Source organism: Cottoperca gobio, chromosome 16, assembly GCF_900634415.1.
Source record: "Cottoperca gobio chromosome 16, fCotGob3.1, whole genome shotgun sequence".
In the NCBI taxonomy this organism is placed as follows: domain Eukaryota; kingdom Metazoa; phylum Chordata; class Actinopteri; order Perciformes; family Bovichtidae; genus Cottoperca; species Cottoperca gobio.
Window position 1 is genome coordinate 26,137,179 of NC_041370.1, and position 22,559 is coordinate 26,159,737.

At 45.0% G+C, this 22,559-nt stretch overlaps 1 protein-coding gene across 3 annotated transcripts in view; it reads right to left on the reverse strand.

Annotated features, from left to right (window-relative positions):
- The window catches only part of enpp2 (ectonucleotide pyrophosphatase/phosphodiesterase 2), a 32,683-nt gene that overhangs the window by 5,196 nt on the left and 4,928 nt on the right, over positions 1 to 22,559 (reverse strand). For all 3 annotated transcript variants that reach the window (XM_029451477.1, XM_029451476.1, XM_029451475.1), the window contains exons 3-18: positions 19,970 to 20,125; positions 17,258 to 17,383; positions 15,958 to 16,018; positions 15,712 to 15,809; positions 15,463 to 15,542; positions 15,115 to 15,234; positions 14,103 to 14,158; positions 12,098 to 12,163; positions 11,463 to 11,535; positions 11,175 to 11,283; positions 10,841 to 10,966; positions 10,392 to 10,423; positions 10,112 to 10,239; positions 7,549 to 7,624; positions 7,267 to 7,354; positions 7,009 to 7,178 (exon numbers count right to left, since the gene is read on the reverse strand). In XM_029451477.1, the coding sequence (XP_029307337.1) occupies positions 7,009 to 7,178; positions 7,267 to 7,354; positions 7,549 to 7,624; positions 10,112 to 10,239; positions 10,392 to 10,423; positions 10,841 to 10,966; positions 11,175 to 11,283; positions 11,463 to 11,535; positions 12,098 to 12,163; positions 14,103 to 14,158; positions 15,115 to 15,234; positions 15,463 to 15,542; positions 15,712 to 15,809; positions 15,958 to 16,018; positions 17,258 to 17,383; positions 19,970 to 20,125 (1,565 nt within the window). The remainder of the gene's footprint in view (positions 1 to 7,008; positions 7,179 to 7,266; positions 7,355 to 7,548; positions 7,625 to 10,111; positions 10,240 to 10,391; positions 10,424 to 10,840; positions 10,967 to 11,174; positions 11,284 to 11,462; positions 11,536 to 12,097; positions 12,164 to 14,102; positions 14,159 to 15,114; positions 15,235 to 15,462; positions 15,543 to 15,711; positions 15,810 to 15,957; positions 16,019 to 17,257; positions 17,384 to 19,969; positions 20,126 to 22,559) is intronic.

Genomic DNA, 22,559 nt, shown 5'->3' on the forward strand with positions numbered 1-22,559 from the left:
GCTAAAATGAGCCTTTCTAAACGAAGAACTGCTACAGACACACTCTGCTCTTCAGATGGAGAAGAGACCAACTCATCCCTGTGCTGAACAAAGGGAAGCTGCCAGGTGACAGGGTCTGGGGTCTACCTCTTGGCCTTCATGTCCTCTTTTTGCATTATGATTAAAGGATTTAAAATAAAATCCTACTAAACATGATTAGAGCTACTATGATTTAGTCATCTGCACACACCTCAGAGGGCCTTACAATGTTTGGTTGGCATGATTTATATTCCTTGTACAAATTCTTTATAATCATTTCAATTCACAATACATTCACCACCATCTCACCTCGAAGTGGAAATAAGAGCTTTAGTACTTATGCCTAAGTACAACAGACACAAACTCAGGAACATTTAAAATATCTTGTCTGCATGAGGGACGTTTGAACCAGTTTCCATTCTCAAGATTTTCATTTTTTAGCTTCAGGATCAGCTCCAGCATGAACTCAAGAACATTTGATTTTTAGACTTAAAGGATCATTCCAGTTTATTACAACATTAATGTTATTTTTGGAAATGTTCCCATATTTTACCCACCAAAGCATTTGCTTGTGTGTTTCTCAGCAGATACTTTGGTGAATACGATATTATCAAAACTATAGAATCAACATTCAATATAAGATCAAAGTTTTAATAAACTGCAATAATCCTTTAGCTGCATAACATTTACTACATGCAATGTCATCATCCTTTACAGTTGCTAAAAATTGCAAGATACAAGTTTTGATTACTAAATCATTACTTATTACATTACTAAGTGAATTATTGACACTTTTGAAAATAATTTACGCGTTATCACCCAATCTCCTGTTAAGCAACATGTTACCATGGAGTTCCATGGCAAGTCACCAGGATCATTTTGGTTTCACTGTGGTCATCACTAATCTAAGGGCTTGACAGAAAAGCAGATCTCCTAAAAACTAGTACTCCTTTAAGGAATGAACAGGAAGCTGACCCCAGGTCTGCCTCTGAGTCATCATGTTGACCCCAGATCTGCCTCTGTCATTGTGCTGACCCCAGGTCTGCCTCTGAGTCATCGTGCTGACTCCAGGTCTGCCTCTGAGTCATCATGCTGACCCCAGGTCTGCCTATGTCATCGTGCTGACTCCAAGTCTGCCTCTGAGTCATCATGCTGACCCCAGGTCTGCCTCTGTCATCGTGCTGACCCCAGGTCTGCCTCTGAGTCATCGTGTTAACCCCAGGTTTGACCTCAGGTCTGCCACTGAGTCAAGGCTGACCCCAGGTCTGCCACTGAGTCATCGTGTTGACTCCAGGTCTGCCTCTGAGTCATCGTGCTGACCCCAGGTCTGCCACTGAGTCATCGTGTTGACTCCAGGTCTGCCTCTGAGTCATCGTGTTGACCCCAGGTCTGCCTCAGAGTCATCGTGCTGACCCCAGGTCTGCCTCTGAGTCATCATGCTGACCCCAGGTCTGCCACTGAGTCAAGGCTGACCCCAGGTCTGCCACTGAGTCATCGTGTTGACTCCAGGTCTGCCTCTGAGTCATCGTACTGACCCCAGGCCTGCCACTGAATCAAGGCTGACCCCAGGTCTGCCACTGAGTCAAGGCTGACCCCAGGTCTGCCTCTGAGTCATAATGCTAACCCTGATCTGCCTCTTAGTCATCGTGCTGAGCCCAGGTCTGCCTCTGAGTCATCGTGCTGACCCCAGGTCTGCCTCTGAGTCATCTTGCTGACCCAGGTCTGCCACTGAGTCATCGTGTTGACCCCAGGTCTGCCTCTGAGTCATAATGCTAACCCTGATCTGCCTCTGAGTCATCGTGCTGAGCCAAGGTCTGCCTCTGAGTCATCGTGTTGACCCCAGGTCTGCCTCTGAGTCATAATGCTAACCCTGATCTGCCTCTGAGTCATCGTGCTGACTCCATGTCTGCCACTGAGTCAAGGCTGTGTTGACCCCAGGTTTGACCTCAGGTCTGCCACTGAGTCAAGGCTGTGTTGACCCCAGGTTTGACCTCAGGTCTGCCACTGAGTCAAGGCTGACCCCAGGTCTGCCACTGAGTCATCGTGTTGACCCCAGGTCTGCCTCTGAGTCATCGTGTTGACCCCAGGTTTGACCTCAGGTCTGCCACTGAGTCAAGGCTGACCCCAGGTCTGCCACTGAGTCATCGTGTTGACCCCAGGTCTACCATTGAGTCATTGTGTTGACCCCAGGTCTGCCACTGAGTCAAGGCTGACCCCAGGTCTGCCACTGAGTCATCGTGTTGACTCCAGGTCTGCCTCTGAGTCATCGTGTTGACCCCAGGTCTGCCTCAGAGTCATCGTGCTGACCCCAGGTCTGCCTCTGAGTCATCATGCTGACCCCAGGTCTGCCACTGAGTCAAGGCTGACCCCAGGTCTGCCACTGAGTCATCGTGTTGACTCCAGGTCTGCCTCTGAGTCATCGTGCTGACCCCAGGCCTGCCACTGAATCAAGGCTGACCCCAGGTCTGCCACTGAGTCAAGGCTGACCCCAGGTCTGCCTCTGAGTCATAATGCTAACCCTGATCTGCCTCTTAGTCATCGTGCTGAGCCCAGGTCTGCCTCTGAGTCATAATGCTAACCCTGATCTGCCTCTTAGTCATCGTGCTGAGCCCAGGTCTGCCTCTGAGTCATCTTGCTGACCCAGGTCTGCCACTGAGTCATCGTGTTGACCCCAGGTCTGCCTCTGAGTCATAATGCTAACCCTGATCTGCCTCTGAGTCATCGTGCTGAGCCAAGGTCTGCCTCTGAGTCATCGTGTTGACCCCAGGTCTGCCTCTGAGTCATAATGCTAACCCTGATCTGCCTCTGAGTCATCGTGCTGACTCCATGTCTGCCACTGAGTCAAGGCTGTGTTGACCCCAGGTTTGACCTCAGGTCTGCCACTGAGTCAAGGCTGTGTTGACCCCAGGTTTGACCTCAGGTCTGCCACTGAGTCAAGGCTGACCCCAGGTCTGCCACTGAGTCATCGTGTTGACTCCAGGTCTGCCTCTGAGTCATCGTGTTGACCCCAGGTCTGCCTCAGAGTCATCGTGCTGACCCCAGGTCTGCCTCTGAGTCATCATGCTGACCCCAGGTCTGCCACTGAGTCAAGGCTGACCCCAGGTCTGCCACTGAGTCATCGTGTTGACTCCAGGTCTGCCTCTGAGTCATCGTGCTGACCCCAGGCCTGCCACTGAATCAAGGCTGACCCCAGGTCTGCCACTGAGTCAAGGCTGACCCCAGGTCTGCCTCTGAGTCATAATGCTAACCCTGATCTGCCTCTTAGTCATCGTGCTGAGCCCAGGTCTGCCTCTGAGTCATAATGCTAACCCTGATCTGCCTCTTAGTCATCGTGCTGAGCCCAGGTCTGCCTCTGAGTCATCTTGCTGACCCAGGTCTGCCACTGAGTCATCGTGTTGACCCCAGGTCTGCCTCTGAGTCATAATGCTAACCCTGATCTGCCTCTGAGTCATCGTGCTGAGCCAAGGTCTGCCACTGAGTCAAGGCTGTGTTGACCCCAGGTTTGACCTCAGGTCTGCCACTGAGTCAAGGCTGTGTTGACCCCAGGTTTGACCTCAGGTCTGCCACTGAGTCAAGGCTGACCCCAGGTCTGCCACTGAGTCATCGTGTTGACCCCAGGTCTGCCTCTGAGTCATCGTGTTGACCCCAGGTTTGACCTCAGGTCTGCCACTGAGTCAATGCTGACCCCAGGTCTGCCACTGAGTCATCGTGTTGACCCCAGGTCTACCATTGAGTCATTGTGTTGACCCCAGGTCTGCCACTGAGTCAAGGCTGACCCCAGGTCTGCCTCTGAGTCATCGTACTGACTCCAGATCTGCTCTGAGTCATCGTGCTGACCCCAGGCCTGCCACTGAGTCAAGGCTGACCCCAGGTCTGCCACTGAGTCAAGGCTGACCCCAGGTCTGCCTCTGAGTCATCGTACTGACCCCAGGCCTGCCACTGAGTCAAGGCTGACCCCAGGTCTGCCACTGAGTCATCGTGTTGACTCCAGGTCTGCCTCTGAGTCATCGTGTTGACCCCAGGTCTGCCTCAGAGTCATCGTGCTGACCCCAGGTCTGCCTCTGAGTCATCATGCTGACCCCAGGTCTGCCACTGAGTCAAGGCTGACCCCAGGTCTGCCACTGAGTCATCGTGTTGACTCCAGGTCTGCCTCTGAGTCATCGTGCTGACCCCAGGCCTGCCACTGAATCAAAGCTGACCCCAGGTCTGCCACTGAGTCAAGGCTGACCCCAGGTCTGCCTCTGAGTCATAATGCTAACCCTGATCTGCCTCTTAGTCATCGTGCTGAGCCCAGGTCTACCTCTGAGTCATCTTGCTGACCCAGGTCTGCCACTGAGTCATCGTGTTGACCCCAGGTCTGCCTCTGAGTCATAATGCTAACCCTGATCTGCCTCTGAGTCATCGTGCTGAGCCAAGGTCTGCCTCTGAGTCATCGTGTTGACCCCAGGTCTGCCTCTGAGTCATAATGCTAACCCTGATCTGCCTCTGAGTCATCGTGCTGACTCCATGTCTGCCACTGAGTCAAGGCTGTGTTGACCCCAGGTTTGACCTCAGGTCTGCCAATGAGTCAAGGCTGACCCCAGGTCTGCCACTGAGTCATCGTGTTGACCCCAGGTCTGCCTCTGAGTCATCGTGTTGACCCCAGGTCTACCATTGAGTCATTGTGTTGACCCCAGGTCTGCCACTGAGTCAAGGCTGACCCCAGGTCTGCCTCTGAGTCATCGTACTGACTCCAGATCTGCTCTGAGTCATCGTGCTGACCCCAGGCCTGCCACTGAGTCAAGGCTGACCCCAGGTCTGCCACTGAGTCAAGGCTGACCCCAGGCCTGCCACTGAGTCATCGTGCTGACCCCAGGTCTGCCTCTGAGTCATCATGCTGACCTCATATCTGCCTCTGAGTCAAGGCTGACCCCAGGTCTGCCACTGAGTCAAGGCTGACCCCAGGTCTGCCACTGAGTCATCGTGTTGACTCCAGGTCTGCCTCTGAGTCATCGTGTTGACCCCAGGTCTGCCTCAGAGTCATCGTGCTGACCCCAGGTCTGCCTCTGAGTCATCATGCTGACCTCATATCTGCCTCTGAGTCAAGGCTGACCCCAGGTCTGCCACTGAGTCAAGGCTGACCCCAGGTCTGCCACTGAGTCATCGTGCTGACCCCAGGCCTGCCACTGAGTCATCGTGCTGACCCCAGGTCTGCCTCTGAGTCATCATGCTGACCTCATATCTGCCTCTGAGTCAAGGCTGACCCCAGGTCTGCCACTGAGTCAAGGCTGACCCCAGGTCTGCCACTGAGTCATCGTGTTGACTCCAGGTCTGCCACTGAGTCATCGTTATGACCCCAGGTCTGCCTCAGAGTCATAATGCTAACCCTGATCTGCCTCTGAGTCATCGTGCTGAGCCCAGGTCTGCTTCTGAGTCATCGTGTTGACCCCAGGTCTGCCTCTGAGTCATAATGCTAACCCTGATCTGCCTCTGAGTCATCGTGCTGACTCCATGTCTGCCACTGAGTCAAGGCTGTGTTGACCCCAGGTTTGACCTCAGGTCTGCCACACAGTCAAGGCTGACCCCAGGTCTGCCACTGAGTCATCGTGTTGACCCCAGGTCTGCCTCTGAGTCATCTTGTTGAACCCAGGTTTGACCTCAGGTCTGCCACTGAGTCAAGGCTGACCCCAGGTCTGCCACTGAGTCATCGTGTTGACCCAAGGTCTACCATTGAGTCATTGTGTTGACCCCAGGTCTGCCACTGAGTCAAGGCTGACCCCAGGTCTGCCTCTGAGTCATCGTACTGACTCCAGATCTGCTCTGAGTCATCGTGCTGACCCCAGGCCTGCCACTGAGTCAAGGCTGACCCCAGGTCTGCCTCTGAGTCATCATGCTGACCTCATATCTGCCTCTGAGTCAAGGCTGACCCCAGGTCTGCCACTGAGTCAAGGCTGACCCCAGGTCTGCCACTGAGTCATCGTGTTGACTCCAGGTCTGCCACTGAGTCATCGTTATGACCCCAGGTCTGCCTCAGAGTCATAATGCTAACCCTGATCTGCCTCTGAGTCATCGTGCTGAGCCCAGGTCTGCTTCTGAGTCATCGTGTTGACCCCAGGTCTGCCTCTGAGTCATAATGCTAACCCTGATCTGCCTCTGAGTCATCGTGCTGACTCCATGTCTGCCACTGAGTCAAGGCTGTGTTGACCCCAGGTTTGACCTCAGGTCTGCCACACAGTCAAGGCTGACCCCAGGTCTGCCACTGAGTCATCGTGTTGACCCCAGGTCTGCCTCTGAGTCATCTTGTTGAACCCAGGTTTGACCTCAGGTCTGCCACTGAGTCAAGGCTGACCCCAGGTCTGCCACTGAGTCATCGTGTTGACCCAAGGTCTACCATTGAGTCATTGTGTTGACCCCAGGTCTGCCACTGAGTCAAGGCTGACCCCAGGTCTGCCTCTGAGTCATCGTACTGACTCCAGATCTGCTCTGAGTCATCGTGCTGACCCCAGGCCTGCCACTGAGTCAAGGCTGACCCCAGGTCTGCCACTGAGTCAAGGCTGACCCCAGGCCTGCCACTGAGTCATCGTGCTGACCCCAGGTCTGCCTCTGAGTCATCATGCTGACCTCATATCTGCCTCTGAGTCAAGGCTGACCCAGGTCTGCCACTGAGTCATAATGCTAACCCTGATCTGCCTCTTAGTCATCGTGCTGACTCCAGGTCTGCCTCTGAGTCATCGTGTTGACCCCAGGTCTGCCTCTGAGTCATAATGCTAACCCTGATCTGCCTCTGAGTCATCGTGCTGACTCCAGGTCTGCCACTGAGTCATCGTGTTGACCCCAGGTCTGCCTCTGAGTCATCATGCTGACTCCAGGTCTGCCTCTGAGTCAAGGCTGACTCCAGGTCTGCCACTGAATCAAGGCTGACCCAAGGTCTGCCACTGAGTCATCATGCTGACCCCATGTCTGCCTCTGAGTCAATGCTGACCCCAAGTCTGCCACTGAGTCAAGGCTGACCTTGTCGTCGCAGCTGCAGCCCAGGTCTTCTGTTCCTGCAGGAACGAGAGCAGAGACAGCTGGCCTGGAAACCTCCTCGGGCATGGTGGCTCTGTAGGGGGGGCTCTTCAGCAGGTGGTTCATACTTCCATGGGTTCCATTATTGGGAGCTGGTTTCAGACCCAGAAGATCTGAGCATGGGAGAGTCAATTTCACATCAGCTGAAAGACTAAAACACCACTTGAACTAGAATCGCAGGGACACAAAAATATGCCTTACCACACATGACGTTATAAAGCTCAATGTTTTCAAAGGCTGGAACTTTAGTCTTGAATTTGAATGTAGGTCCATACCCCAAGAAAATAGTCTGAAAATGAAAGTTTTCATTTTGAGTCAGTCAATTGATTCATCAGAATAAATAACAACAGTTAGTATATCACTGGTTCAGGTGTTCAGGTGTATGGCTATTACACCATGTGGTTTATTCTAGGCCAGTAGAGTAGTGTATAATCTGTGTTGCTGCACTGGACCCTTCATGACACTGTAGATTATCAAGAGTACCTGCATGCTGTTGATCTTATTGTCGTATCCATGGTCACCAGCAAAGCCACAGTGCCTCTTCCCCTCAGGGACCTTCCTGTAATGAATAGTATGAATCGGATTTGGTTCATGCACATTGTGGTTAACTCTGATTGACCAAAGATTGAATATGAAGTATAATAATTCATTATTAAAGTAGTCAACCAGCATTTAAAGTAGCTCCATGGATACAGTATGTAAAATGCAGCTGTACATTTAGAAGAACTCATAATTCAATTCAGTCGTCTACTGATCACCTCCTGAGTGGTAGCTACCTTCCATTGGTGTGTTTGTGTATGTGTGAATGACCTTCAAAAACCTTGTGAATCACATTGGATAAAAGTGCTATATACAGTAAATGTGGCCATTTACATTTTATTTATATTCTAATAGTGGTGCAAATGATATTTCTTCATGAAAACTTTTACATTTGCTTGTTTTAAACTCCTGGTGTCAATTGGCTTTTTCCTCTTTCCTACAAAAACAAATCGATACTTCCAGCATCCATCAACTTGATGGGCTATTTGCAGTGTGCACCTCCAGTACTAAGGTTATGGTAAATGGACTGCATTCATATAGCGCTTTTCTAGTCTTTGCAACCATTCAAAGCACTTTTAAACACACATTCACACACTGGTGGCACCTGCTCATCAGGATAAACACTGATTTTGGGGTTCAGTAACTTGCACAAGGACATTTCAACATGTTAATTGCAGGTTCATCTGTCTGTTCAGAACATTGTATTAGATGACCCACTAAGTTCAGCTGCAAAAGTACTGTCACAAGCAGAGTTACAAGATAAAATATTGAATACCACATCAACCAATTTTGTTTAATACTGCTGTCATTTGTTTTACTTAAATTTATTGTGGCAATTCTGAAAGATGCCCACCCATCAATGCCAAACTGTGGTCAAATCAGGCAAATGAAATAGGAGAATGACGACTTTTAAGAAATTGTAAAAAGATTGTTGAGGCTCTCTGAAGAAACTGTTCAGGATTACAGTATATGTTTGATCTCGTTCGGTCTCTAATTGCAGTAAATTTCAAATGTTTGTGAGCATGGTAGAAGTCTGGGGTCAGAGAAACAGAACATAAACAATGTGTTTACTTTGACTGACATGCCAGTGATCTCTGGGTGCATGCCACATATGTCACATTGCACAAAACAAGTCCAATAAATCCACAAAGGTTTCAAAGGATTTTCATCAAATACCTAGATGGTTTAGAAAGACCTGATGCAGTGTGCCGTCAGGTCCACATCTTAAAGGGTAAACTGTGCTTTGATATCCAGTTGAACTGCAGTATGTTGTCAGTATTCACCAACTTAAGCCCTAGGCAGGGGAGAAGTACTCCTTAACACAACCCAAGTCTCAGTCCTCTAATTGAAAAACTGCCACTTTTTACTAAGTGTCCATTAAAACACTCCTTCCAGTTATTCAACTTAATGTGTGTGTGTGTCGGGGATGAAGCCACAAGCATGTTAAAAATGTAAATGCTAGCTGACAGGAAAATAAGTCAAACTCAGTGTTTCATTTATGAACAGTTAGTTGGTTTGGGATTTACACAGACATTGACGAATGTATATGTGTCTATCTGGGTGTGTGTGTGTGTGTGTGTGTGTGTGTGTGTGTGTGTGTGTGTGTGCGTGTGTGTGTGTGCGTGTGTGTGTGTGTGTGTGTGTGTGTGTGTGTGTGTGTGTGTGTGTGTGTGTGTGTACAGAGACAGAATGTAGCTCTCCCATGGTTTACCAACCAAAACAACATGACAGCTCCATGCAAGGAGGCTGTTACTCACAAGTAACACACACACGCATGCACGCGCACAGTTTTAGCTGAGGTGGTTTGTTTTCACTTTCTGTCCTGATGACCTCATGGTTTACTTTGTCACTGAATCACTGCAGTAAGACTTTAAGACTTTTCACGGCTCGACATCAAACGCCTGTCAGAGTACACTTTAGCATGTCATTAACATTTCAGCAGCTGCATATTTGAAAAATATTCAGGTTTTTTCACAAGAGTGTGGCTGGAAACAGCACATCTCTTAAACTTTTCAGCACTTCATGTTAATGATGCGTTGTTAGCAGGCCACATTGACATAAAATGTGTCTTTTAAGGAAAGCAAGATGTGCAGTAAAAAGCTTCACAGATGGGTGGGCTGAAAAAGCCACATCTACACAGACTGCACAGGTGAAATCGGTTGCTAAGGGTTAGTAAAATCAATAAAAGACAAACTTCACCTAATCTGTGAACTTCATTAAAACACTAAATGCCTCGCAATGGTTACAATCACAAATCTGCTATTAGATGTTTCACTATAAGACTCAAGCCTGGTGTATCTGAAGTTACACACATGTGTCAGGGTGGGTCTCATGTGATATAGTTTCAGGTCAAAGGTGGAAGGAGAGATATCTCGTATATCATATATATGTGTTCTCAGTTTACTTCTCATGTGCTATTTATACTGTATCTCTAACTGGTATATTGAAAGGAGTGTCACTTTGTCGGATGTTATTTGCACTTCCTGTTGCAGTGGTGGTACGGTACCTGGCAACGTGCCACTTCCTCTCCACCAGCAGGTGAATCTCTTCAATGCGTCGGTTGTTGGCGTAGTGCAGTCTCTTCGGCAGGTGCTGCTTCAAGTATGCTTTAAAGTGCTGGTCTGCTCTCTTGCACTGGAACAAAGCCAATCATACAGATCACCACGCAGCATTGCATGTTCTATCTTATTTGTGCTACAATAGTATAATTCTCTTCATACCAAATTTTACAACATTTTCCATCAGTACTTTTTAAGTTCACACAATTGACACTTCTTAATACTTACTGTTAGATTTGCAACAACAGCCTTGGGATCATCTGCAAAAAAGAACAATAGTCAGAGCAGTTACCATCCAAGTTCTCTGTCTTTGAACAATGTACTCCCAGAAAACAATGTACTTAATGAACTTCAGCTGGTGTACTACTGGTAGTAGGTTAGTAGGACAAATGAATGTAGACACCTAACAAAATGACTATTTAACAAGATGATCAAAGATGGTTGACACGTTTCCACTGGTAGCCACTGTAGGTACTGCCATGATCCCTTCAGAGCCTCAAATTCTTGCCTACAAATCATTGGATTATGCTTGATGATGAAGGTCTAACAGACCAAAAGCTCTGAATACATGAAGTCTGCATGATAAATCCTAAATAACGTTGAGTGAATGGAAAAAACAAAGAACCCAAAGAAACAAAAAAAAGAGAGAAAGAATTTTCACTCTGTCTATTTTTTACATTTAGGGTTGTTGGGGTATCTTGAGCGTATTCTGCCTAGAGACCCAGGGATGAGGATGATGTCATCAGCGTTGGTCATGTAGTTACTGAGGAACTCGGTGTGATCACAGTGAGCCTCTTCCATACCTGAGAACACATACACAGGAGAATGAGTGGGGATATCTGTTATTGGCTGGTGACTAGAATGAAGTGAAAGGTCTCTTGCTCTTTGTTGCCTGAGTTATATTAAGCCTGCGTACCTTTGAGCAAAGCACACATGTGTGTGTGTGTGTGTGTGTGTGTGTGTGTGTGTGTGTGTGTGTGTGTGTGTGTGTGTGTGTGTGTGTGTGTGTACCATGATCCCCCACCAGGATGATGTTGACACAGCGGTGCAGTTTCATCTGTTTCAGTCCGTCCATCAATTGACCAACAATTCTGTCAATCAGCCTCAGAGGGTTGTTCAACTGAAACACAGAAAGGGATTCAAACCTTGTGTGTGTGTGTGTGTGTGTGTGTGTGTGTGTGTGTGTGTGTTTTGATGCTACACTACACACACATAGAGAAACTATATGGGTGTGGGTGTATATTGGTGTCTGGTTTGTGTGCTTTCCATGCAAACCAACACACACAGATGCAGACTCACTTCTGTGCTCATTGGCCCCATTTTGTGTCCATATGTGTCTGGTTGTTCAGAGTGCATGGCGTACACATAGGGCCTGGAAGAAGATGCAAGTCAGTGAGATGGAGAAGTGTTTGTGCTGTAATGACAGTAATAATCAATAATAAAAGCTTTTCTAAAACGGCTGCTTTACAGTGCATCATTTGCAGTGATGGAAACTAAGTCAATGTATTTTAAGTACTGCACTGAGTATACTTTTTAGATACTTTTACTTTACTTGAATATTTCCATGTTACGCTATTTTATACTATAACTACATTTATTTTGACAGTTATAGTTACTAGTTACTGTTTTAGATAAAGATTGTACATTAAGAAAACACAAAATGATTCAAGTGTCTGGTCGGAGCTCCATGTCTCTGAGCCTCAAAGAGGTCAATTTATCAAACATTTCACAAAAAGTGTTTATTAGATAGAAATGAAAGGGGGAGAGAGAGGGGACGACATGCAGCAAAGGACCTTGTGTCGGATTCGAATGCACTCATCAGCAAATGTATATTCTGTTTCTGAACATCCAGCTGTGGTACTTGACTTCAAGCAACTAATGCGATATGGTGAAAAAAAATTTCAGTTAGACAAAAAATTAAAAAGGGATTTCACCTCTCCCCGTCAGGGAGGTGGAGCCACTGCAGCATGGTCAGTATCCGCCTCTCCAATGGGATAGCACTGGAACAGAAACACACACAAGGAAGGGTAACATAGCTCACATTTGAATAACACCATAGCAGCAAGTGACAAACAAGCCAAGGACATAAAGACAGAGTTATAGTAATAGAATCTGGTGCCTTCTTGAACCATTAAACCATGAAACTCCAAACTGCTCTTTTTACTCACAAAGAGCCTCATAAAGTTGAGGGTTGTAGAGAAGAGACCTCACACTGTTTAAAGTGTCTGAAAGTCAAAGGCTGCCTGTGTAGTGATGAGGCCACCAACCAAGCTGCTGGCTGTCATACAGTCCACAGCTGCCAGCCATCAAGCCCAGGATGGAGGCCCTGAATGGGGCTTGATGTATGAGGCAGTGAGGGGGCAGCATGGAGGAAGGAGGAGGTGTGGTTACACTGACAGAATGCTTCTCTCAGCATGTTTGATCCCTTTCTCTACTTTTCACACAACAAATCTTTCAACAAAATGTCCCCTCCCCCGATGTCTATTTTATATACTGTCCATCTCTTTCTTCTTCTCTCTTCTATCCATCCTCTTCTTGTGGTTGGGGGGGGGGGGGACCTCCCAGGATGCTGAACCCAACACAGACTTTCAACCAGTCAGCCAATTATTTAATATAAGAAATGATTGACCGACTATATAATAATCTCTGGTCCACATTACCATGCCAATCCCACTGTGGTACTATAACACTGTACTGTGATGTACAACAGGTTCAGTCAGCCACAAAGATATATCAGCACAGACTTCCTCTCTCTGCTTCTATGTCATATGCTTCTGTCTCATTCTCCCTTTATTCCTCACACCCCTGTCAGGGGCACTGGCCAAGTGCAAGAAAAGCACTGTAAATCACACTGTGGCCCTCATAATTCTATATAGTGGCATGTCTGCGCCCTGGGTTCACAGAGGAGTCCTGCCCAGTGTAAGCAGGGCCATTTGCACAAATTGCTGAGAAAACAGCCCTCTGCTGAGATCTGCCTCCCGCTCCATCAAAGCCTTCTCTGTGCTGATAAATGTGGGCTCCTTTGTGTTCCTGCAGGCTATAGGTTGAGTGCAGCAGGAACATGAACAGGCATGTTCTGATGACTTCCTTAAAGAACATTCACCACCAAATCATTAACACTCCATGAATTCTAAATTAAAAGACAATGCAGTGGTCTTTAAGACACATTTACACCAAACTCTTTTATTATTTTAGTTCAGTTTGTTTGGGGAGATGAGCTCAGGTGGCACTACATCAACAGTGCAGTCAGTATATTAAACAGACTGTATGTGACTCTCTGTGAGAGGCCACAGACCACAGAGAACAAAGTTTAAAAGAACTGTACAAAGCTTTAAATTGTGCTGTGTAAGCAGAAGGGTGACACACAGAGCGTCCACCCAGCCGTAATAATAATAATAATAATAAGCTTTATTTGTATAGCACCTTTCTTACAAGAATTGCAGCCCAAAGTGCTTCACAGAAACACATAAAAATAGTACAACATTAGACAGAATAAGAGCATTTACAGTACAATAATCACAGTGTTGATGTAAATGAAAAAATACCAAATTATTACATTATTATAATGTAAATTATATACAAATTATATACATTATTAATTATTACATTACAAAAATAGTATAAAATAGCATTGGAAATAATGCCTCGTTTCCGTATCTGTGCCGTACTTAACGAACATCCTGCTGGGAAACCACATTCATCACACCATTCTTGTAAATATTTTAAACTATCAGGGCCATATTTGAGTAATACTTAGTAAGTGATACTAAAGAAAGTATTGAAAAGAAAAGGAAGACATTTACTGTCAATTTGTGAAAGATTGTCTTTTTGGACATCCAAGGTTTATGGAGAGCATCAACAAACTGCACTGAGAGAGCAAGGCCAGACAATGTATTCAAGAAAATATTCTGAGACTGAAAACTGCAAATATAGACTTACACAGGCCAAAAGAAGGTGGCAGCCGCTACTCCCTGTGTGAGTGCTGTGATCCAGATCTAGGAGAGAAACATTAGTTTTATCTCTCTGATATAGTTCAGAAGGATACTATTACCCTGGAGCGTTACCCTGAACACAAACAAAAACATGAGGCAAAAAAAAACAATGTCACGGTAGCTACAGTACACCATGAAGGATGTGGGTGATGGGTACTGACCCAAACAGTAGCTTAGTGTTCATCAACCATTGTCTAAGACTTGTTAGTTAGCAATGCATCCTGACCCAATATTATGTTTGTTCAATTTGTCAATCAACAAATACAATCCTAACCCAGGCTTGTCCAGCGTTCCTATTAACATCTGTTATTTATCATTTAAATAAATCAGACTTGCCGTTTTAGATCCCGTAAATCCCGATCTGTGACAGATGAATTTGAAAAAAGCCATAGCTACTAATACTAATAATAAAGAGCGAGGAGAAAAGAACAGAACAGAACAGAACAGAACAGAACAGAACAGAACAGAACAGAACAGAGAGGAAGAGAGGAGAGGAAAGGAGAGGAGAGAGAGGAGAGAACAGAGTTTAGAAGAGAGGAGAGTAGGATAGAGGAGAGGAGGGAGAATGCGAGAGACTAGGATAGCGAGAGATTGTTCTCTGTTTCGAAGAGATGAGAGGAGAGGGAAATGAGACGAGGAGCGAGCCGTAGGATAGGAGGGGCGCGGATTTCTCTTCCCCTGAGAGACGAGAGAGGAGAGGGAGGCTTCGGAGAATTCCGCTCTCCTTCTCTAATGCCCCTCCGCCACCTCTCCCTGCTCTCTTCCTTCTCCCTTCTCGCGCTCGAGAGGGGAGGGGAGGAGAATTGAGAGGGGAGGAGAGAAGAATTGAGAGAGGAGAGGAGAAATGAGAGAGGAGAGGAGAGGAGAAATGAGAGAGGAGAGGAGAGGAGAGGAGAAATGAGAGAGGAGAGGAGAAATGAGAGAGGAGAGGAGAGAAGGGAGGATGAGACAGTACTTACTGGCTGTCCTCCCCACCAACGATGATTGAGTTTCTCTCGGCTCCTCAGGTTGAAGGTGGCATCAAACACGGGGTCATGCATGGAGTTGCCGATGATACCGTGAGACTCTGGGTAGAGACCCTGAGAACATTCAAACTGACATTATGCTAACGGAAATAGCATTTATTAATAACTGCACTGTAGAAGACCGGTCTTCTGTTTTCCGTTCCTAATACAATGCAGTACAATGTTAAGATACAGCTGAGGCTAACATCTGTAAACACTTGGGGCAAACTGTTTTATATTTTATATAACATGAGACTAACAACAACTGACATCCTGATTATTGATGACATCACTGTGCCGTACCGTAGCCAGAGAGTAGAGGTTGGGGAAGGTCTTTGAGGGGTAAACAGGCCTCATGTATGGAGCATGGGTTCCACATGTTCCTGAAAAGAAAAACCCTACATTAGCACAGAGACACCCATAAATCAGTTTTTGATTGTCAAGTAATGCTCATGGCTCCATAAATCACCACATCAAGAGTCTTCCCCCTTGCCAAGGAGATAACGTAGAAATCTAAACCAAATCTTTCTCATAGTCCCATGCAGGTCTTACTCAGTTTCTCAATGTTAGGTATGACAGTGTTTCCTCTCTTCACATAAGAAGCTCTAAATCCATCCACAGACAGCATGATGAGTGGCGGCCGCACAAACCTGCACACACACACAAGAGAGGAAGACAATGCTGTTACATGAAATCAAACTTGGTCTGCCGAGCTCCATCCTCAGCAAATGTGTGGCAAATAAAGAAGTATTAATATTAACATTGATTGATCCCTTTATGGCTCACGTGTAAACATACCCAGCAGGACATTCAGATGTCTTGATCTCCTCACACTCATCCTGCAGCCACGAAGAGTCCCCTGGAAGAACATAATCCCAGGAGGGACGAGAGAGAGAGAAGATGATGCGTAAACAACACAAGCTACTGAATGGCTGCTTTGGAACAGTGATTTTCAAATGCATTGTTCATGCTTTATTTCTGTATTATAGAAAACATACAAAAGTCTTTAAAGATATATCAGAAATGCCTCCAAACCTCTGAATATGTTTGACTGGGCACACAGGCAGTGTCAGTGCGTCTACATGAAGGTTACTACAAATCTGCAGGTCAGTGATCAGACTCCTCCTATACCCTAAACTTATTTTGGAAACATGACATTAACTGTTTATTTTCACACATTTGCTGTGTGTCTGAGCAGACTGACACTGAGGACAGACAGAGAGGAGCTCTTCCTCACAGCACAAATGTGTCTGAATTCTCCAAAATGCCGATCGTCTAATGTTTAGCTGAGATAAGCTTATCTGATCTTTTCCCTGTCTGAAGTCGTTTTAACGCACATGCGCAAATGTAAACCCGGTTACGCGTTCTCCAGGAGTCATCTAGCAGGGAAACCAAGTTTCTCTAAAGTCCTACCTAGGTTTAAGGTTTTTTTTTTAACATGTAAGACATTAGATTAGATTTATTGTCCCCAGGAGGAAATTCATTTTCACGGCACTGTACATATACACAGTATACATACAATATATATATATACAACGAATAACACAAAAGACAAACAGATAGCACCACACATGACAGGTATACAGGTGTACACACACTCACTGCCTGTTATTTAAGGCAGCAATGGCAGCGGCCTTTTACATTTTAGAGTTCTGTACCTGCGCCCGGATGGCAGTGGGGCGTGGTACTGATTGAGTGGGTGTGTAATCAGTTAAGGTACTGGAGAAAGCTGACTGTAATTTGGTTATTAAATCCATGTGAATGCACTGACATAAACAAACCTGTTCACTGTGGTTTACAAGCCAAGGACAGGCGGCATCTTGTTCATATTAGAGAAAAAATAATCTAAGCATTTTGCACCTAACGTGACTGATGTTGATAATTGGGTGTAAGTTTTTAAGATGTTAAAAGTAAGAGCTCACTAGCTAAAAAGCATTAGCTATAGCTAGCGATATAGCTAGATATATAGAACGTTAGACTTCAAACTGAAGTTAGCAGTACACTTTGTCTTGGTGGATTGTTTGTTTATCAGCTTGATAGGGCATACAGAAGCCTTTCCATCATCGTATGTACTATGATATTTAGGACAGTGGCAAACCTTTACACAGCGTCTTGTAGTTGGTACAACAGTCTCCTCTGGCCAGACAGTCATCAGAGCAGTGGCAGGCATGTTGCTCATTTCGAGTCTCCCCACACCGATCTTTACTGCACTCATAACCTCCGTCTGTGTGCGGGAACATAGATGTTTATATAATAACCTGCAGGGAATTAACACAGTAGACTCCAAAACCTTTGTATATACTACACAACTAATATGATACATTAGTGCTGAAATCACAAGCACTGAAAGCTGATATATTAATGTAGCAGTGATTTGGCTGCATACATTGACAATATTACATGGATTCTGGCCAAATTCTCAAGATGAGAACACCAGATGAGAGTTGTAGCTGAAAGTTCCGGCTTAGTGTACCAATGTGTATCATCCTTTCAGGCCAAGGGAGGATTTCAGTGACAAGGGAGTGGTAAGCCAAAGACCACCAGGCTGAAGGAGAGAACATTAAATCAGACCACCAACACTGAAGTAGCAGGGGGAGATGTTGACAGAGCGACAGAGAGAATGCAGAACACGAACAGGGAGGTATAGAAACAAACAAGTACAGCTTACATCACAAGTAAGAAACCTGTTCGGGCTCATTTCAGCTTGTAGAACTAAATTGAAGGCTCAGAATTATACCTCAGATATTGTTTCTTGACTTTAAACTTGATATAAAAGTTTTGATTTAAAGACTTTGATAAAGTATTTTTCAAATGAGATGTTAACTCACCAACGTTTAAGAAATGTCTGGAAATTTAAAGTGACTAGAACAAACATTCCTTCATTGGACATTATAAACTCTGTTAGTATTTTTCTAGACTAGCATGGCAACAAACAACAAGCAAAGTACAGTTATGAGCAACCCTGAAGTAGATACTATTATATAATATAAATATTCATATACACCCTGTATAAATGGCCCATTACAAGTCAAAGTCCTGCATTCCAAATGATACCTAGGTAAAAGTATCTAAGTCACTTTACTAACTGTACTTAAGGTATCAAGAGTAAAAGTATTCAATACAGAGAATGGTGTGAAAGTGAGGATTATTGTCAGTGATGCGTGTGTGTAAGTAGGATATTACAGCTGTAGTTTGTCGAGGTGGAGCTAATATATAATGTAAACACGTACAGTGTTGGTAGAACCTATAGCACTGCAACACATTTTATAGGCTCATTATCTGATTGGTATGCCCATCTTAATTTTTAAAGCAACTAATAACAACAGGTAATGGAGTAAACATACAATATTTCCCTCTGAAGGTAGCATTAGATAAGAAATACTAGTAAATTAAAAGTCCCTATAATTTGTACTGAGTAGGCTACTGATCTTGAGTAAATGTATTTGTTACACTCCACCACTGAAAGTAATGTATCAGTAATTAATGGAGCATAATACGGTATATTGAATAAAATCCAGGGTGGGAAATGTATTTTAGAAATTTAAATTCGCTTTAGATCCTGACAGGAAATAATAAATCAAATGCTCTGACAAAACAAAGCCTGTCTACTTGCCTGCATGTCTACCTATCTGCCTGTCTACCTATCTGCCTGTCTACCTATCTGCCTGTCTACCTGCCTGCATGTCTACCTATCTGCCTGTCCACCTGCTTGACTACCTACCTGCCTGTCTACCTACCTGCCTGTCTACCTACCTGCCTGTCTACCTGCTTGCCTACCTACCTGCCTACCAACCTGCCTGTCTACCTACCTGCCTGTCTACCTACCTGCCTGTCTACCTGCTTGCCTACCTACCTGCCTACCAACCTGCCTGTCTACCAACCTCCCTGTCTACCTACCTGCCTGTCTACCTGCTTGCCTACCTACCTGCCTACCAACCTGCCTGTCTACCTACCTGCCTGCCTGTCTACCTGCTTGCCTACCTACCTGCCTACCAACCTGCCTGTCTGTCTACCAACCTGCCTGTCTACCTACCTGCTTGCCTACCTACCTGCCTACCAACCTGCCTGTCTACCTACCTGCCTGTCTACCTACCTACCTGTCTACCTGCTTGCCTACCTACCTGCCTACCAACCTGCCTGTCTACCTACCTGCCTGTCTACCTGCCTGTCTACCTGCTTGCCTACCTACCTGCCTGTCTACCTACCTGCCTGTCTACCTGCTTGCCTACCTACCTGCCTGCCTGCCTACCTGCCTGCCTGCCTACCTGCCTGTCTACCTGCTTGCCTACCTACCTGCTTGCCTACCTACCTGCCTGTCTACCTGCTTGCCTACCTACTTGCCTGTCTATCTACCTGCCTGTCTACCTGCTTCCCTACCTACCTGCCTGTCTACCTACCTGCCTGTCTACCTGCTTGCCTACCTACCTGCCTGCCTACCTACCTGCCTGCCTGCCTGCCTACCTACCTGCCTACCTACCTACCTGCCTGTCTACCTACCTGCCTGTCTACCTGCTTGCCTGTCTACATGCTTGCCAACCTGCCTGTCTACCTACCTGCCTGTCTACCTGCTTGCCTACCTACCTGCCTGTCTGCCAACCTGCCTGTCTACCTACCTGCTTGCCTACCTACCTGCTTGCCTACCTACCTGCTTGCCTGCCTGTCTATCTGCTTGCCTACCTACCTGCCTGTCTACCTGCTTGCCTACCTACCTGCCTGTCTACCTACTTGCCTACCAACCTGCCTGTCTACCTACCAAGACAAATGTTGGTGTGTCTGAAGTCAGGAGACACAAATGACAGTGAGTGAGTACCTGTCCTGAGGCAGAGCTGATCAAAGTCCCAGCAGCAGCCGTTATAGGTCTTGCACAGGTTGTCACAGCGACAGCTTGGCGGCTCCAACTCAACCAGCTCAAAACACCTGTTCCTGCAGGAGCCGGAGAATGGCACGTACTGAGGCGCAGAGCGAGCTGACCAAAGAAACACACATTCAATGTTATTGCTGTGGTGTCTCCACACACTGCTGAAAAACTTCTCAAAACTGTTGGAACATCAATGCAGAAATATTAAAACATATTTTGAGTATTTAAATATTTTAGGTTCCTGTGCAATGTTAAAAATATATCTGATAACTCTTCCTCAACCCAGCAGTGTATAAATATATATGTATATATGTATATATATATATATATATATATATATGTATATATGTATATATATATATATATATATATATGTATATCTATATATCTATATATATATATATTTATATATGTATATATATATATAGATTCTCTATAGATCTCTCGCTCTCTCTTTCTGAGAGAGAAGGGAGAAAATATCTTTTATGAGATATAGTATTATTTTTTTTTCTCTTTAGGGATCTATTTACTATCTAATTCTTCTTTTTTTTTACCATTCGTATATTATTCTCTCTTTCTATATATTTATATCTATATTATTTCTATAATATATCTTATATATTATATATTATCTATATATTTCCAGTCAAATGTGGGTCTGAGGCAACCATCTAATTTCTCTCTAGTCACATACACCACCAAGCGCGGCCAGGTGTATGATTATAATTTGTATGATAATTAAGCCCTTTGTATATGTACGATCAATAAGTCTAAAATGTTTTGACATGTCATAGTCTCAGATTTAGTATAATAGTGTAATGGAGCAGATTAGTCTTGGGTTAGGGTTAGGGGTTAAAATGCCTTTCATCGACTCTTTTTGTGTCTTGTTCAACTGTTGGCATGAACCCTATTACTTACATGGCTGAGTTGTTTTCCTTTGACCAGGATATCTTGATACATATGAATGTGGTGAGATGATAATGATGTCACTAGTCATTTTGCTATACAGTAATTCATCCTTTCTTACCCGTGAGGACCTGCAGTTGATCCAAATGTTGCTAATAAAATGACAGAGCTGTGATTCCAGTGTGCTCCTTATATTGCCATTTAATTTTTTTTGTTATTATGTTGTTTTTGTTTGAGGCACACTAAAAACCGCACTTGACTTGAGTCATAGTAACGGACGTGTGTGTTTAGATATCAACTGGCAACAATGTTCCCTTTCAAAATAATACCACTCTCATATTTAGTTGTATTCAGAAATGTGTTCATATGTTATTATGAAGGCATAAAACACTTTCACTGTGGACGGTTTTAAACGGTTTCACCACAAATGTCACGGTCATTCAACTCAACATCTTCCACACTTCAAAAACATTACCAGGACATTGTGGCATTCAGCAAGTGGGATTAATAACAAAATACTGCATATTGTCAAGACAATGAATAAATGGCTGCACTGTTCAAATGTCTTCAAGGAAAATGAAATGTATCAACCTGGACTGACCTGCAGTCATAAATACTGTATAATTACGACACACTTTTTGTGGTTGGCAAACTAAAATGTAGCAGTGAACAATGAACAATTCATTTTATTTTTGTATTTGATGATAACTTTTAATACCAGTGACAAAAGGTCTGTACGCCATGTGCCAAATTCAACAGTTACTAAACGTTACTCTCCTGGGACCAAACTGTGTAATTCTATCTCTCAATAATGACCTTGTCGACTAAGGTCCCAAAGGAACTCGACCCACACTGTGAACCCCCTGGCTTAACTGAAGACATCCTGGAGATCTAAAAGTGAGACAGACTGAACTTACTTTTACATTTTTAACAACATGCTCTTTGTCCACTGACTTGTGAAATAACAATCACTTACTCACAGAAAAAACCAGAGGATGCAAACAGCAGTTTGTGAGTTCCTGTGTGGACATACGTGTGTGTGTGTGTGTGCGTGTGCGTGTGCGTGTGTGTGTTTGCAAGTGTGCATATGTGAAGTAGCTGAGGTATTGCTCTGTAAATGATTTATTCTGCCCAGCTAGTTGGCGCAGCAAAAATATGAATGATGAGATTGAAAGCTCTGGGAAAAGCTTGTTATTTATGTTGCAAAGGTCATTAATGGTTCAATGTGTACGATATGGCAGATTTAAACTTAACACATTAAAACAATGAACTAACATTATGAACAGAGTGTGAAGAGGTAACAGTGTCAAACACGTCTATGTGTTGTGTTGCAGAGATATCTACTGAGGTTAGCATGCTAACAGCTAGCTGCTCTCCATCCAGCCTGTAATACCACTTGTTCCTGTAGAGGTGATAGTGAGTCACTGTAGCTGCAGTCTGCCTCAGTACAGAGAGAAGAAGTACAGCTGCCTGACTCAGCAGACTCAGGGTCTACAGGACTGTCTCAGAAAATTAGAATATTGTGATAAAGTTCTTTATTTTCTGTAATGCAATTAAAAAAACAAAAATGTCATGCATTCTGGATTCATTACAAATCAACTGAAATATTGCAAGCCTTTTATTATTTTAATATTGC